This window comes from Ursus americanus, chromosome 16 (assembly GCF_024610735.1).
Source record: "Ursus americanus isolate L20-20 chromosome 16, mUrsAme1.1.p, whole genome shotgun sequence".
Taxonomy (NCBI): Eukaryota; Metazoa; Chordata; class Mammalia; order Carnivora; family Ursidae; genus Ursus; species Ursus americanus.
Window position 1 is genome coordinate 4,817,391 of NC_142142.1, and position 16,693 is coordinate 4,834,083.

A 16,693-nucleotide genomic window follows, 5' to 3' on the forward strand; every position below is an offset into this window, starting at 1 on the left:
AACCTGTACTTCATCTTCCCACAGACACCAGAGCTGAGCGCTAAGGATGAACTAGTTAATATTTCCTCAAACTACGAAGGAACATCAAGTGTCCAACAGACTGAGGGCTAAAGACAGGGACCAGACTAGGCAGAATCATTTTCTCTGACCATGATCCCTTTCTAGGATCTTCCACATCATAGATTTCTAGATATGTTGAGATCTTCTTCTCTCTGCCATTACCTTCTTCTACAAAAATACCTCAGAAGGATAGGGGGTATGTGTAGAGATGAACGTATTGGCCCCATACTAGGGCCCTGGTAGGGATGGAAACTGCATTACAGAAAGAGCTGTCCAATAGAAAGACATTATAAGCCACATAGTAATTTTAAATTTTCTAGTATCTACATCTAAAAAGTAAAGTGACACTGGTGAAGTGAATACATATTTAATCCAGCAAATCCTGCAAATATATTTAATCCTGCAAAATACTATCATTGCAATCTATAATAGAAAAGTTATAAGATATTTTACATTGTTTTTTAAAATTAAGTCTTCAGAATCAGGTGTGCATTTTACACATAAAGCACACTTCAACTCAGACAAGACACATCTGACGTACTCAACAGCCACTGGTAGCTCTTGGCTACCATATTGGAAAGCAGCTCTAGTCGACTCCTTGATATTTGTTTCCATACTCACATCCACCTTCTGATTTCTTTTGCAGCTGACTCAAAAGCATATAACACCTCTAGCAAAGTCATTGCAGCTCATTCACAAGCTGTTCTTGCTTGAGCACAAAGAAAGGGGGTGAAGCTGGAAGAAGTCATTCTCTTCCTAAATGTGCTTTGTATTTTCTTTGTACGTTTTCCTCCCATTCTGGGAGAAAAATCTGTAGTGAATTGATCATTTTCTTCTCCCCTTTTTCTACTTCAATGAATTTGGGAGATTTGTTTTAAAGTTTCAATTACTACCCTTAAATTTTTAAATCCATGAAGGTTGTAGTGAAAACTGAAGTTAAAATTTCTTTCTTTGAATTCAAAGCCACCAAAATTAACATTATAATGGTTTTTAGCACTCAATCCTATATATATTTACACAAAAGTACAGTAATTTCTTTGTTTATTCCATTTTATAAGACCTGACAACAATGTTACAATACAGGACAATTTTTTTTCATAAACAGAGATGGAAATGAAACCAAAACAATGTATTTGCAAAAACAAATCCAATACTGCCTATGAAGAATATTGATTTATTTCAGGACTTTGTATTGCATTTAAAAATGGAAACAAATCAATGTACTCCAATGACAGAATAAAAACGACACAGGATTGTCTCAATAACCGACAGTATCTGTTGAAATTCAATTTTCCATTCAGTACAAAAACTTAGAGCAAATTAACAGAAAAGAAATTCCTAAATTTGCTCCCATGAATCAACAACAAAAATAACTACATTATCATGCTTAATGGTAACATGTTGAAAGCCACCCCCCGCCCATCCCAAGATCTGTAATTAATTAGGGATGTTCACGATCACCTCTGGGTATATTTTGGCACTGAATAAATGTTTGAAAGGAAGGATGTGAAAACATGAGAAAACGGAAGTTCAGAAAGGAGAAACTGAGGTACAGATGAATCTCACAGTGAAGGGTCCTGCTCAGATATGGGTGGAGACAGCAAAATGTTCAAGAGCTTGGGCGACGCAGGGTCATCGGGACTACACAATTGCAAGGATTAAAATATGGAGAAAGGGCGGTAGGAAAGTAATATTTAGAAAAAGTGTAGATGGGAAAGCCATGGTTTGTGACATTATAAAAGGAGACAGTGCCAGCCTCGTAGTCTAGGAAAACCCCAACACGGCGAGGGGGCACCATCATGGAGAGGAGCAGGGAAGTGGAAGATTCCTCATAGGCTCTATATTCATGTTTATGATGTAGCCCAATCACCCAGTATCCACTCTGAGGTTGGTATCTGGAGTAAACATTTCGATGGTTTGTAAACTGGTTGAAACAGTACGTAGGTTCCACTGAATTACTGCACACCCCCAGGATCCAGTCGGTCTTCTTCGCCACATCCACCTCCCAGTAATGTTTTCCGGAGGAGAAGTGCTGAGAGCCCAGGATACCACAGTCATAATGCTCTTCCAGGTAAGACCCAGACAGCTTGGCACCCACAAATCTCACTTGTCTTCGGTTTTTAGACATGACAAGATTTAAATTAGCCGTGTGTGGATTCAGAGTCACGTCCACTGTGGGAAAAGGTACAACACCAGCAGATGAGGATGGAGGGATGGTATTAACAACTCACAGCTAAGAGTGTGTGTGGGTATGTCTGGGGAGGAGCATGTGAGCAAGGACAATGACGTGTCAGCTCAAAGAGGCCATGGCTGCTACTTACCCCAGTAGCTCTGGACATCCGTCAGTTCTGTAATGATAAACAGAGTCAATTATGTTGTACATAGGTCAGGTCTGCCGTGTCTCCCTTACTGACTGAGGGGCGAGGTAGGGAATTCTATAAGGAGGCAAGGCGGCCATCTTGTTCCTCCTTAAATATGAACTGCATCTTCTTCAGCACTGTATGTCCCTGCCTCTCTGACCTCTCTCTGCACCACTATTCCCAAACACCAACTCTATACTCTATTCTATTTAATGCTAATGCTACAATAATTCCACATCCAAGAGCTGTCCCCTGAATCTCCTCACCTCTGAACACTCGCAGCATTCTTTTCAAATCTGGAACTCGAAACATACTCTTCAGCTTGGTAGGGAGAGCTTCTGGCTTCTTCAGGGTCCAGAACTCACTTCTAGAGAGAACAGACCTTATGAATCTCCTACACTGCCGGCCTTGGGTTCCTCCAACACCTGTCCCGCTCGTCAGCCAGGCCCCTGGGGGAACTTCAGCATTCTTTCCTGAAGAAAATTAGCATCATTCTGCAAAGAGCTCTAGTGCCGGGACCAGAAGACCTGGATTAGAAACTAGCTTCTCACCATCTGTGCAAACTTTGATAAAGATCTAACCCTTCAAAGACTCCTTTTGGTGTGTTTTGGTTTTGTAAAATACAATAATTTCCCCTTCTAGCTCTACATCCTAAGATTATATAAAATTAAATAAAATAATGCCTGGGAAATCTTTTGCTACTTCTAAAAATGATATAAAATGCTTAAATGTCAGTGACATCTTAAGGGTCTACTCTAAGGGGCTGAAGAAGTGTGTTGACAGGGAGAACACCAGGAACCTGCCGCTGGGGCTGTGAGAGTATTGAGTAAAGGGCTTCCTTCTGAAGAGTGAGTTTAGGCCTTAGAATCTACCAGAGGCCTAGGAAGAAAACCCTGCAGAACAGTGTTTTCGGAGGCACTCTCTCTGGGAATATCATGCCAGTTGGAAAAAGGTTCACTTGGTTCACTCCAAACCAAGAATGAGCACTTCAGAAGAGACAACAGGCTCTATATCTTGTGTGTCTGTGAGGAGCTCAAAGGTACCAGGTGTGTGGGCAACCTCAGATATCACCTTGATGGATGAGATTCTAGGGCATGGGATAGAGAAGAGAACATGTTTTGTTCCAGGGCCAAAGCCAATCTTCTCAAGACCTCATGTCTATGTTTTTACTGGAATTGAGAAAAATGGAAGTCTGAGGAGAAATAGGTAGAAAGGCAGGACTCTTCTAAAGCCAAGAGAGAAAGGGAACTTGAAGGCAAATGCCTCAGGCGCTCATTCTTGGTCCTTGGGAAAGACAGACGGGAATTTTCCTCTTGATAAAATACTAAAAGCTACTAGAATCAGGGCTGGAAACAGGTAGAGTTTTGTGGCAAAGGGGTCCCATTATGGGATACTAGGAAAGTTAATGATACTGCAAATTTTATTCTTAAGGACAGGACTGACTATGCCCAATTTGTGGCCATCCCCCCCCCAAATCACCCAAATTCTCTGACCATAGAAACTAGGTAATCCCATTTGTTTGGGGGAACCCGAAAATTCTCATGATGAGCAACTCAAGACATCACAGTCCTAAAATTTCCCTGCCTTGTGATTTTTCTTTTTTTCCTTTTCCGCTGACCACAAGATAACTCTATGGGTGTGGGAATCTTTTGTGAACCCAAGGGAACCACCCTGTGTTCTCTGCTATACATACCTTTTCGTGACATCACTCACATCCTAGGAAGGAAAGAGAAAGGTTAAGTCAGGGAGTAATAGGTCTCATCCATGTTCCTTATTCCATCCCCACCACCCCATGGTATGATGGGAATAAAGATGGACCCACAATGGAGGCCACGAAGTAGAATAAGAACTCAAAGCAGACTGTCCCTGAGACCTTACATAGAGATGTTGGGAAATGATTCAGCTCATTCATTAGTACCTTTATTTTGACGAGAGAGAGAGAGAGAGAGAGAGAGAGAGAGAGAGTGTGTGTGTTTGCGTTTAAAATGTTGTGTATGTACATCATTTATTAGCACTAGAAAATCCCACACGATTAAGTCATAATTTCTGTCCTTGAGGTGACTACATTCTGGCACTGAGGATACAGAAGCCTTAAAACTGGTTATTTCTCAAACGTCACCTCTTCTCACCCTCAAGCTACCCTTGCTGACTTCAGCCATTTTCTTGATTTCGACACACACGTTCACGATTCCCGAATCTGTGCTTCTGCTCAGATCGCTCTCATTTCGCCAGCAAATGAGCCACAGGCACCAGACTTAAGACATTAAAAAAGCAAAACAAAAGCAAAACCCCTTACTTTTCCTGCCACCGTGAGGTCTCTGACCTTCCATCTTCTTCAGCGCTGTCAGCACCCATTTCATCACCGAATTTAAACAAAGCATGAGCCTAAAAACTACCTTAGATCCGCCCTGATGTCCCATCTCAGACCAAGCCAGTCCCCTTCTTTTAGCCACCGGCTCGTCACTGTCATGCCACCGCCGGCCTCCCTGGAGCGGAACTACCTCGTGGCCTCCCGTTTGGTCTCCCCAACTTCTACTCTACGCACCACAATGACTGAAGAAAAGGCCAACGGCTTGATCGACGTAACACAGGAGTAACTATTTTCTGTGTTGGGGCTATTTTCAGTGGCATTTGACAGAAACGCAGCTCCAACTGGCTTGAATACGGAAAGCACTAGACGGGGGTGGATGTGTCAATTTACCCCGGATATCCCGAACTGCATCAGCCTTTAGGCACGGCTGTACTGAGGAACTCAAAAGGCGAAGTCCGGGTGCCACTTCTCGGCTCCTTCTCTTGAGTTAGTTTATTCTCAAGGGTCACACTGAAACTTGAAAGCTGCAGACGTGCACGGGCTATCAAATCTTAACCTGCGATAAGGTCACACAGATACGGCGAAGAGGAGGAAGATGGTGTTTGTGCTGGGCGAGCTCTAGAAAACCTGACTGAAACAGCACTCAAGTTAAAAGACCCACTGGGCAGTCATACGAATGAACAGGTGTGAGGGTCCCGACAGGGGCCTGAGCCGACCATATAAACTGATGATCCCTCTGCACTTATGGAGCAATTTTTACAGCGTGAAGAATCTGTGGAGGGGCTAGAACGGGCGCAGGGAGAAGCGTTAGGGTAACCCAATGTCCAAGCTGAAGAAAAAGGGCAAGAAGAATAAAACAAAGATGGCAATCAGAAGCAGCACGTGAGAAAAGCTCCAACAGGTGGAAGGTAGTTACTCCACGACCCCAAGACTAGGGCCCAAGAGTAGGTAAAGAAGTGATTGTTCTACCAACAAAGGGAGACCAAGAGGAAAGCAAGAAAGCAAACAGAAAGTGAGGAACAGCCCGAAGGTTCCAGAATGTTACAACGTACCCCCCATCTCTACTACAGTCACAGTATTCATTCTATGTAAAAACACCGGCTCAGATTTCAACTTCGGTTCAAGCTCCTGCATCAAATCTCTCCAGATTTGACGGCTTGACCCTTCCAGCGCACACGCAGACACACACACCCCACAGCCCACTCTTCTTTGTGCCTTAAAAAGACCTGTTCAAACTTCGATTACAGCATGTTAAATGATTCTGCCCTAGAGAAGAGACTGCAAGCAAAGGAGGAATGGTGATGACATACAGGATCTCCAAGTACTCGAGCTTGGTGTGTGTGTCCCTGTGACTAAACTGGAATGAAAAGTACCCAACAAATCCCAACACAGCCTCAGAGACAACAGGTGCCAAACGACCAGTGAATCCCAACCAAGGCAGAGGGGATTATGTACCGCCAGGGACATCTGGCAATATCTGGAGGATTTTTGGTTGTCACAGCTGAGGGGAGACGATACTGACATTTGTCCGGCAGGTGGAGGCCAGGGAGGCTGCTGAACACCCTACACGGTACCTGGCAGCCCCTCATGGCAAGGAATTTCCAGCTCAAAATAGCAATAGTGCTGAGATTCAGAAATGCTGCTCTCGAACATAAGGGCATATAACAGATCTTCACAGTATCCAATAAACTTCTGGACTACCCTTTATATTTAATAAAAAAAAAAGAGACCGTCCCCTAGCATTTGTACTTTAATTATCATATGCTTTACCCAAGACCTCCGCATAGTTTAATAGGCAAGAGGCACAACGGGGCCAAATAAATCTTCTTGCTCCTACCAGATCATGAGTCCCATGTAAGAAGGGAAGGCAAGTTAGTCTCCCTTTGCCTCGACTCTCAGACTGGGGTTTCCTCCACGAGTCTCACCTGCAGCAGCTCCATTGCTGACCCCCGACACCGAAGCTCCAGATCTGAGATGAGCTCCCTCAGTGACTGGCTCTGCCGGACCAGCTCAGTCTCAGCCTCTTCGAGAATGCTCAGCCCCTTCCTCTCTTCCTCCTCCAGTTTTTTCAATTGTCGCTGCTCCTCTTTGTCCAGGATCCTTCTCAACTTATTAAACTCTGTCTGGATCCTGTGTCTCTCGGGTTCCATCTGATTCTTCAGGAACATGCAAGAGAAAGAGGCTGCTCGTCTGCTGAGCTGAGAGTCTCCGCTCTTGGGTGGGGGCGTGGAGAATCAGGCTCAGCACTGCCAGGTCTCACGGGAAAGGAGTAGCAAAGATGGGAAGAAAGTCTTGCAGGAGTTGTTCTTTCCTTCTGTTCTCTCTTCAGCTCTTCCCAGACCATGAGCCCCAGGCTACCTTATCTAGGCCTCCAAGACAGACTGTGGCTCCTGGATGAGGTCTAGATTCTAGGCCACCTCCCTGGCCTCCCATGCCTCTGCATTGGCCTCCCCTTCCAATTCAGTACCCACGTGGGAATGACTGGCCTATGTGAGACCTCTTTCCAGGAGCGTTCAGAGCTTGAAACTGTAGAACAAGGTCTGGAATCAGGAACTGGGGGCTGCCAATGGCCATGGTTCCTCTCCTACTGTAACTATCTTTAAAAACCTGAATTCCTTTTTGATACGTTCATTCTCTAACTCCCCTTTCCCTATCCCCACACCATGAACAACGCCCTTGCTTGGAAGGGCTGCAGGGAAGGATTAGGCAAAGGGAAGCTCTTCCGGCCAAATCAGGGAAGAGATAAGACCCAGAGTCCCCTGTCCTGCCCCAGATTCCTGTCCCCGGATATCTTCCGGAATCTCTCTTACCTTCCAGGATGTCCTCTTCCCTATGATAACAGCAGTCAGTCTCTCAGCTTCCTGCTGCTCTTGCCTCAACTTCCTCAGAGACTCTTGGAACTTCTCCTTAAAGAAACATCAGGGCAAGCAGGGTCAAGCACGAACTTGTCTCTGTGCCCAGAACGGAGTGAATGGGGAAGAGATTATGCTGACCTCGGAAGCCTGTCTTGCAGGGGCTGAAGAACTGAGAAGGCCTGAGGATCTTTTATGCACCGGGGGTATGCATAAAAAGCCAACGGGCACAGGCTGATTCTCTTCCCTCCTGGGCAAAGAAGCTGCCCATGGAGGACTTTCCTCTCACTGCCACTGTACCGCCCACACTCGATCCACCCAGCCGCTAGTTACCCCACAGCAATCTCCTCATGTGGAGCAGGTCTCGAGCAGCAAGAAAGAGAAAGTCTCAGCTCTTGGGCAGGGGGTATTTTCTAGGTTCATCCACCAGGTAAATGGGAAAACTACAAAGAAACTAGATTACAGCATGGAGAAAAGCTACGGTCTCCGGCCTTCCCTCCGTCTGGAATCCTACCTGGTACTCGTGGGCAACCTCCTCCATAAGGACCGTGTGGTGACCACGGTGCTCCTGAGACCGCTCGCAAAGCCAGCAAATGAGCTGCCCGTCCTCCTTACAGAAGAGCTGGAGCTTCTCTCCATGGTGTGCACAGAGAATCGCCTTCAGCTGCAACCCGGGGCCCAGCACCACCTCTCTGAGCCTCTCCGCTATGTTGGCCAGGTGCCGATTCGGCCGCAGGTCGCCAGGCTGGTAGCTGGTCTGGCACACAGGACAGCTGCCTTCCCCTTCTTGGCCCATCACCGATTCTGCGCTGTTCCCGGAGATGCAAGCCTGGCAGAAGCTGTGGCCACAGTCTATGCTCAGGGGCTCTGTCAGGAGCTCCAGGCAGATGGGGCAGGTCACTTCATCTCGTATGTCCACCAGGACCGCTGAGGTCATTGTAGCTTCTCTCCTGGCTCCTGCCTGCCCAGCTGGGATTTCTAAGGTGCTTCTTGCTTATAGAATCCTGGGTAGATGGGAAAAAAAAAGGGGGGGGGGTCAAGGTAAGAAATGAGTGTGAATAAAAGGATGCTGAGTATCCCGGACAAACAGGTCAGATACCTGGGGTCACAGGGGCTTCTTACTCAAGCTTCAAACATGTTGTTCCCCCCCAGCTCTTATTAGACATCAATCCTCAGTAGAACAAGGATTATGATTTTCCTCCACTCCTACTGGACGGAGGGACCAACTGAAGCCTGTGAGAGGAGTAGCCTTGAGTGAGCCACGGTCTGTTTGATCTTTTCTCACCCACCAGAACACACCCTCAGTGTTGAAAGCACCAAAACACACTGCTGCCTCAGGATGTTTGCACTTGCTGTGACTGTTTCAAGAAAGACCCTTCACCTTAATATCTGCCTGACTCAGTGACTTCATTCCACATTCTCTTCACATGGTCCCTTACCAGAAGAGTTGGCTCTGTCTAGCCTAACTACAGCATGGCCACCCATACAATCGCTCTCCATATACTCACCTGCTTGATTTTCCTTTTTATCACCACCTAATGTATATATTTATTGCCTGAATCCTCCCACTAGGAAATAAGCTCTAGAAATCAGACTGTTTTTGTTCATTACTGTATCTTCAGAAATAGTGTCTACACACAGGTTCTCAAATTTTTTTTTAATTTTAATTCCAGTAGAGTTAACATACAGTGTTATATTAGTTTCAAGTGTGTAAGGTCCTCAACTTTTGATGAATGAAAATCCAGAACCTCCTTTGTCAGGAGCTTTCCCAAGAGAATCATTTTATTGTGAAGACACTTGTACCTTCTAACAGCTCTGTTCCTCACAGAGCCCTCTCATCCCCCCTGGTCACCTTCCCAGAAACGCTGAAGAAACAATGACCATAATAACCCTGAGGTAATATTTTTACAACACTTTTTTAAACAATAATAATTTTTATTATGCTATGTTAGTTACCATACAGTACATCCTTAGTTTTTGATGTAGTGTTCCATGATTCATTATTTGCGTATAACACCCAGTGCACCATGCAACACGTGCCCTCCTTATTACCCATCACCAGGCTATCCCATTCACCCACCCCTCTCCCCTCTGAAGCCCTCAGTTTGTTTCTCAGAGTCCATAGTCTCTCATGGTTCATTCCCCCCTCTGTTTACCCCTCCTTCATTCTTCCCTTCCTTCTCCTACCAATCTTCCTATTTCTTATGTTCCATAAATGAGTGAAACCATATGATAATTGTCTTTCTGTGCTTGACTTATTTCACTTAGCGTAATCTCCTCCAGTCCCATCCATATTGCTGCAAATGTTGGGTAATCGTTCTGATGGCTGAGTAATATTCCATTGTATATATGGACCACAACTTCTTAATCCAGTCATCTGTTGAAGGGCATCTCAGCTCCTTCCACGATTTAGCTATTGTGGACAAAGCTGCTATGAACATTGGGGTGCATATGGCCCTTCTCTTCACTACATCTGTATCTTTGGGGTAAATACCCAATAGTGCAATTGCTGGATCACAGGGTAACTCTATTTTTAGCTTTTTAAGGGACCTCCACACTGTTTTCCAAAGTGGCACAAAAACAGACACATAGACCAATGGAACAGAACAGAGACCCCAGAAATGGATCCTCAGCTCTTTGGGCAACTCATCTTTGACAAAGCAGGAAAAAACATCCAGTGGAAAAAAGACAGTCTCTTCAATAAATGGTGCTGGGAAAATTGGACAGCTACATGCAAAAGAATGAAACTTGACCACTCTCTCACACCATACACAAAGATTAACTCCAAACGGATGAAAGAACTCGAAGTGAGACAGGAATCCCTCAACATCATAAAGGAGAACACAGGCTGTAACCTCTTTTACAACCTTTTTATACCTAACTGTGGTTTAGAAATCACAATCCCCTGCTTTCCTCATCCCTCATAGAAAACTCTGAATAAATAAGAGTACTTTGGGCCCTTTGACAAAGCAATAGAGACGTTAAGTGACATTATCAAATCAAACACCTTGTAAGCCACAGGGTTGGCAGAATCTAACATGTCCAGTCCTGGTTCAAGGCTCCATCCTCAACCTCAGAACTTTCTCCACACATCTGGTTGTAAAGGTGATAAAAGTCGATCACAGACCCAGTGCTTTAGGGGAGCGGAAATGAGAAAGGTCCTATTTGAAGAAATTTCACCACGGCCTGTCATAAACTTTGACAGGAGTCTTAGGGGACCCGTGTGCTGGTGGGAAAGAGGAAAGGTGGGGTGGTGGAGGCCACATGCATCCTAGTGTAGGACCCCAGGAAGATGTGTGCCCATGGGATGGCTGGCACAAAGAGGTCTTATAGCATTTCAGGGAAGTATTTTGGAATCACGAATGGGATAGAAGTGTCAAAGCGGGAGGAAGGAGGAATGAAGTATTGGTTCATGCTAGAGCATGGATGGACCTTGACATTAGGCCAAGTGAATGAAGCCAGACACAAAAGATCACATATTACAGAATTCCATTTATATAAAATGTCCAGAGTAGCCAAACCTTAGACATGGAAAATGGATTAATTGTTGGGGGCTGGTGGGAGAAAGAATGGGAATAACTGCTCATAGGTTTGAGGTTTCTTTTTGGGGTAGTGAAAATATTCTGGAATTAGTGGTGCTGGTTGAACATATTTGGGATTATACCAAAAAAATACTGTATACCCTTAGAGTGAAGTTTATGGCATGAGATTTCTATCTCAAAAAACAAAGTGTATGCAAGGGAAAAAGAAGAGGGGGAGGCTACCAGTGACCTCCAGTCCAGGGCTCTCCCAAGCCCTCAGCTTGCACATAAGATGTGTCCTGGGAGAGGCCTAGGGTCAAGCATGGTTCTGTAGCTGGTATGGGGAGATAATGAGGTATGAAGGTATTTGTTTCAAGAATAGTAAATAGAAAGGCAGAAAATCATCATCCATACCATTTTCTGATCACTTCTTATGGGCTAGGACTCTTTACGGACACTTTATAAGCAAATCCCACAATACTTTTATCATGGAAGTTTAATAACACCTATTTAAGAATGTGAAAAGTGAATTTCTTAAGAAGGTATTTAACTGCCAAAAGTCTCAGAGTGAGTAAGTGCCAAAGTAAAGATTATGATCCAGTTTTATGTAGCTCCAAATCTCAGGTTATTAACCCGTGACCCATCGGGTCCTTAAAAGGAAATGTTTTCTTCATGCTACCCGTACCACCTGCAAGGGCACTCAGGTCATGACATGATTGCGCTGATTCAGGATAGCCCTGTTCTTCACACTTAAAAGCATCCAAGGGGCGCCTGGGTGGCTCAGTCATTAAGCGTCTGCCTTTGGCTCGGGGCATGATCCTGGTGTTCTGGGATCGAGCCCCACATCAGGCTCTTCTGCTAGGAGCCTGCTTCTTCCTCTCCCACTTCCCCTGCTTGTGTTCCCTCTCTCACTGGCTGTCTCTCTTTCTGTGGAATGAATAAATAAAATCTTAAAAAAAAAAAAAAAAGCATCCTACACTCTTGCTAAGCTATCTGTAGGCTCCCTCCCCAGCCCCACTCTGCTTCATCCCTGGCAGCACAACCCACAGACCTAGGCTGCTTCCTTCTCCCTGGCAGTCTAGGGCAGAAAGGAGGGCACTGGTGCTAGAGTAATGTAGACCCAGGTCTAAACCCTGAATTTACTGATCTAGTTTTAGAACACTGGAATGATTCCTGATCTGAGCTGTGGCTCCATCTTTCGTTTCTCATTGCTGAGATCAATTCCTCTCTTAGGAGTACAGTTGTGATAATTACCTGAGCCAATGCACAGAACAGTCTCAATAAAAACTAGTCATGGCTACATTTATGCTGGCGCTGCTCTCCGATCCTTCAGTGCTCTTATCTGCCACCAGGAGGAAAAGGGTCTCTTAATATTTTTACTGGGGACAGACCAAAGTCTGGTAGAGAGAGAGATCGATATAAATATCTGTCGTAAGAATTTATGAATCACTTTCTCACCCCTTTTCATTTCTTCTTACTTCTTTCGGACCTAGGAGAAAAATCCACTATTTCAATTCGTAACAAGATTTAATGAGATGGCATGTAAGGACAATGTGAAAAAGCCTGACCTGAGCCAGTTGTTTCCGTGTGCCCGGGGCAAGGGTCACTTAAGAAAGCTAGAAGCTTCTCTACACAACTAGAGATGCTAGAACTTACTCTAACTTTATTGTTTGTGCTGAATTCAGATAGATGCCCTCATTGAAAAACACTATTTTGTTCTCATTATTAGAAGTTTTCCGTTGTGAAACTATATTACCATTGTCTTAAATCACAATGAGAATGTTTTAAAGACATTTTTCTTATGTATGTATTCCCGTAAGTGTAGAGTGAGTGAGTGTGTTCCTGCATTTAATCACCTTCCTTGTAAGCCACGTGCTCGGCTTACCTAGCTGGAGTCTTGTCTGGGACATTACGGAAGCGCCAACTCACAAATGCACTGCCTCACCAAAGTCACACTAGCCCTGGGGTCCCGGTCGTGACCTTCAAGTACAGGAGGGGCCATGGGGCATTTCTGCTTTATAGATGCAGTGCAATGCAGTAACAGCCAAAAACTGGAAATAATCCATAAAACCATTAACTGGAACATGAAGACATTTCGTATGTCCATACGATGGCATATTGCCAAACAATAAAGTGGAACTGATACTTACAACCAGATAAATCTCAAAAGCATGATACAAACGGAAAGAAGCTAGATTTCAAAGGTAAGTTACTGTATGATTCCATTTATATGAAATCCTAGAAAAAATAAAACTATACTATCTGGAAATAGACTAGTGCCAAACCCAGGGCTGTGAGAAGGGGATTAACTGCAACAGGACAAAGGAACTTTTGGGGGCGATGAAAATGCCCTTTACAACGGACTGTGTTGGCGGTTGCACAACTGTGTACATAACTCACTGAATTGTATGCCTTACAATTGATTTAATAGATGTAAATTGTAACTCATGAGAGCTGACAAAAACAAAGAAGAAACATATTGAGAAAAGTTGAAGGCTTGGCTTTCTGATTGTCTAAGCATAAATTAGAACCGAGCTGTCGAATATGGCAGCCACTTGCACACTTGAAATGTGGCTGGTCAAAAATGAGATGTTTTAAGTATAAAATACACACCAGATTTCAAAGATTTTGTTAGAAAAAATAATCGAAAATATAACACTAATAGTTTTTATACTGATTACACATCTTAATATTTTATATTATTAATGCACTGAGTTAAATAAAATATATTCAAATCAATTTCACCTGTTTCTTCTATTAAATAAGGCCACGGGAAATTTAAAATTATGTATGTGGCCCCATTATATTTCTATATTTCTTTTCCACCTAATGCAGTCCTATAGATATTCAAGACAGTGAAAGATTTTTGAACAGAAAAGATGCTGTAAGAGTTAATGTCTCTTGTCAGAGGGTATAAAATTGAGGCTGCAGAAAGGAAGAAATTAGTTAGCATGTTTGAGTAGACCTTGCCCAGATCCCAGCAGGCCCTTGACTACCCGCAGCAGCGGAGCGCAGCCCGGAGGAGACAAGGCAGGTCAATTCAGTCTCCCAGGAAGTTCTGTGTCAAGAGCAGTGACCCGACTGAGAGACCACAGCCTGGCTGTGTGAGGAGTTCAGATCCCAAAGCCCTGTGGATCGAATCTGCAAATGAAAGAGGCCAACTTCAGGACCAGGTGGAACTATTAAATCAGAAGCAGATGCCTGAGAAAGAATGTCGGGTGGTCCGCTATCAGCATTGGCATCCGGTGGAGCTCTTTATGCAGAATCTCAGCCTCACCCTGACCCCTTCAGTTTCTGCAAGTCAATAAAGGTCTCCAGCTGACTCTATGCACATCCACGGGTCAGAAGCCCTGTCTTGCGTAAAGGCACTTCCTTCCCTGGCAGATGCCATTTGGGGGGCAAAATAGCTGGAAAGAGGCGGGGGGGGGGCCGCGGAAGAATCAGAGGATAGGCTGATAGATCGGAAGCATTCTATAGAAAGGAAGCTCACAATTCAGTATCAAAATAGCTTCAGAATAAAAGTCAGTGTCTGGGCAGGGAATGCTACAGGCTAGCCCCGGCCGGGGGCGCAGAATGAGTTAGAAGTAAGATGGGCAGCGCTGCCACCCAGCTGGGAGCGCAACTGAAAATGCAGCAGAAACCTAAATGGTGGAAATTGCATTAAGTGAGTTTGGTTTCTTATGCTTAGGGAAAAATAAGATGTATTTTTTTACCTTTGTGTCGGGTTATATTCTATTTAACCTATTATCTGGGATGGATTATCTAGCAGGGGGCACTTGATAAATATTGGAATTGGAACATAATCAGGTTCAAATTCTTTTTTAAATGTACTTCCAAAGAATCTCTATCCCATGCATTTCAGAAACGTATAATTTAATAACTTTGCAAATTCTTAAAATATTGTCCTGCACAAGTTTTCTTCTCCCTGAGTTTTAGATAATGCCATTAACCAAGGTTTTTTTTAAATGGACCGTTCACAAAATTCTTATTTTTTCCCTGCATTTGTGATATTCCACGCGTAATTCCAAATTTTTAATACTCTTGTTCTATTTTCACTTGTTTAGATGTTAGTCATATTCTTCTTCATCGTAGTGCATTTTAACATTTTGTTCCCCACTCTATCTTGCAAAAATTGTTCTGACTGCAATTTTTTAAAAGCTCAGCGTTGACTTTGTCAAGAGTAATGATTTAATTTACTATTTGTCAGGCAGTCGCCTGTGTGTTTAAACCTTTCCCTCCACTTAATTCTCACCAAAACTCTAGGGTGTAAGTATCACTTCGACCCATTTTACAGATGGGAGAAAAAACCGGAAGCTCAAAGAGATCAGTGTCAGAGGCAGAATTTGGACACAGGATCACCACCCATTTCTGCATCGACTGATTAACTTAATTAACGTTGTCCCTAATGTCACCGAGCTCATTCGCAGTGAGGATGAAAAAGAAATGAAAATAAAATGATCAACATCATGAGCTCGGAAAGGGAGGGACCGCATCTTTTATTGCCCTCTCACCTCTGCCAGGAGTGACAGCAAGTGGCCTGTCACAGAAGGGCAGACGTCTCCCTGTGACCCGCCTACCGACAGAATGAGCAGCCCCCGGGGAGTCAAGACTCCCCCAGTAGTTTTGAGTAGACTGTGAGGACCGGGGGCTCGAGGGCCCGGCCCTGGAACAGACCCGCAGGTCGGGCGAGGGCGGAAGCCTCACCCCCCAGCTCCCCGGGGAGAGGTCAGGGCCTCCCGGGTGGAGGATAAGCGGTGTCACTTCCTGGGGGCAGAGACAGCGATGGGGGAGGGGATGCTGACCTCGGAATCCACGCCGGTCCCACGGTTTGCACGCATTCCCGAACTCAAAACTTTCAGGGCTGCTTTCCCTACCTCCTGCAGCCCCGTCACGACCCTTTGCACAGACCACCCCGGGTCCCGAGCCAGGAGTAGCCTGGCCTACCGAGCTCCCTTGCCAAAGTTGAGTCAACTCAAAACCGCGGAGGTCTCCCTCACTCCTGTCCACCCGCGAACCCGCAGCCCAGCCTGCAGGGCGGGTCGAACTCCCGGTACCAGAGCGGACAGCGGTGGCTGGCCAGAAAACGGAGTGGCTCACTAACCTGGACTCCGGGGCCTGGATCCGAGCCGAGGACACACGGCTGCGGCCACCTCCGTCCCAGCGGAGAGACTCCGGGCCCAGAGGCGGGGCGAAGGAGGCGAGGGCTGCTGATAGATAGGGCTGCTGATAGGGCTGCCTGTCCGGCGCCGCGCGGTCCGGCACTCCAGGGGTGTGGTCGCCGGGGCCGCACCTGCCGGCGGGGGCGCTGTTCTGCTTACCTGTGCGCGGCAGGTTCGGGGCCTTGGAGAGCACCTGCACGCCAGAGACGGCGCTTGCAAATCTTCTTCACTTGAGTTTTCTGACCTCGTGTCAGTGTTGAGGAACACTGATAGTACACCTGTTGATTCAAACGTCTGAATAAAAATATCCAAACTTATACTAGTAGGTAAAGATAACCGCTTCGCATCATAATGGTATGTTTTGCAAAAACATCATTAAAAAATTTTTTTTAAGATTTTATTTATTTATTTGACAGAGATAGAGACAGCC

At 45.1% G+C, this 16,693-nt stretch overlaps 1 protein-coding gene across 2 annotated transcripts; it reads right to left on the reverse strand.

Annotated features, from left to right (window-relative positions):
- Nucleotides 1-439: 439 nt before the first annotated feature.
- Nucleotides 440-16,270, reverse strand: TRIM6 (tripartite motif containing 6). 2 transcript variants are annotated; one of them, XM_087868091.1, is made up of 8 exons: nucleotides 16,206-16,270; nucleotides 8,098-8,587; nucleotides 7,542-7,637; nucleotides 6,657-6,887; nucleotides 4,114-4,136; nucleotides 2,687-2,784; nucleotides 2,382-2,408; nucleotides 440-2,232 (listed from the first exon to the last, which is right to left on the reverse strand). In XM_087868091.1, the coding sequence occupies exons 2-8, from the start codon at nucleotides 8,518-8,520 to the stop codon at nucleotides 1,670-1,672; spliced, it is 1,461 nt and encodes a 486-aa protein (XP_087724217.1). In that variant the 5' UTR covers nucleotides 8,521-8,587; nucleotides 16,206-16,270; the 3' UTR covers nucleotides 440-1,669. The 2 variants fall into 2 exon arrangements, with proteins under 2 accessions (XP_087724217.1, XP_045638887.2); XM_045782931.2 differs by having other exon boundaries at nucleotides 2,687-2,787.
- Between the last annotated feature and the right edge of the window lie 423 nt (nucleotides 16,271-16,693).

Coding starts and splice junctions, on each gene's coding strand:
- TRIM6 (XM_045782931.2), bottom strand. CDS start 8,520: ATGACCTCAGCGGTCCTGGTGGACATACGAGATGAAGTGACCTGCCCC. Junction 2,788..4,113: donor GTGAGTGATGTCACGAAAAG/GTATGTATAGCA, acceptor TGTTCTCTCTAG/AAGTGAGTTCTGGACCCTGA. Junction 2,233..2,381: donor GGATGTCCAGAGCTACTGGG/GTAAGTAGCAGC, acceptor CTTTTCCCACAG/TGGACGTGACTCTGAATCCA.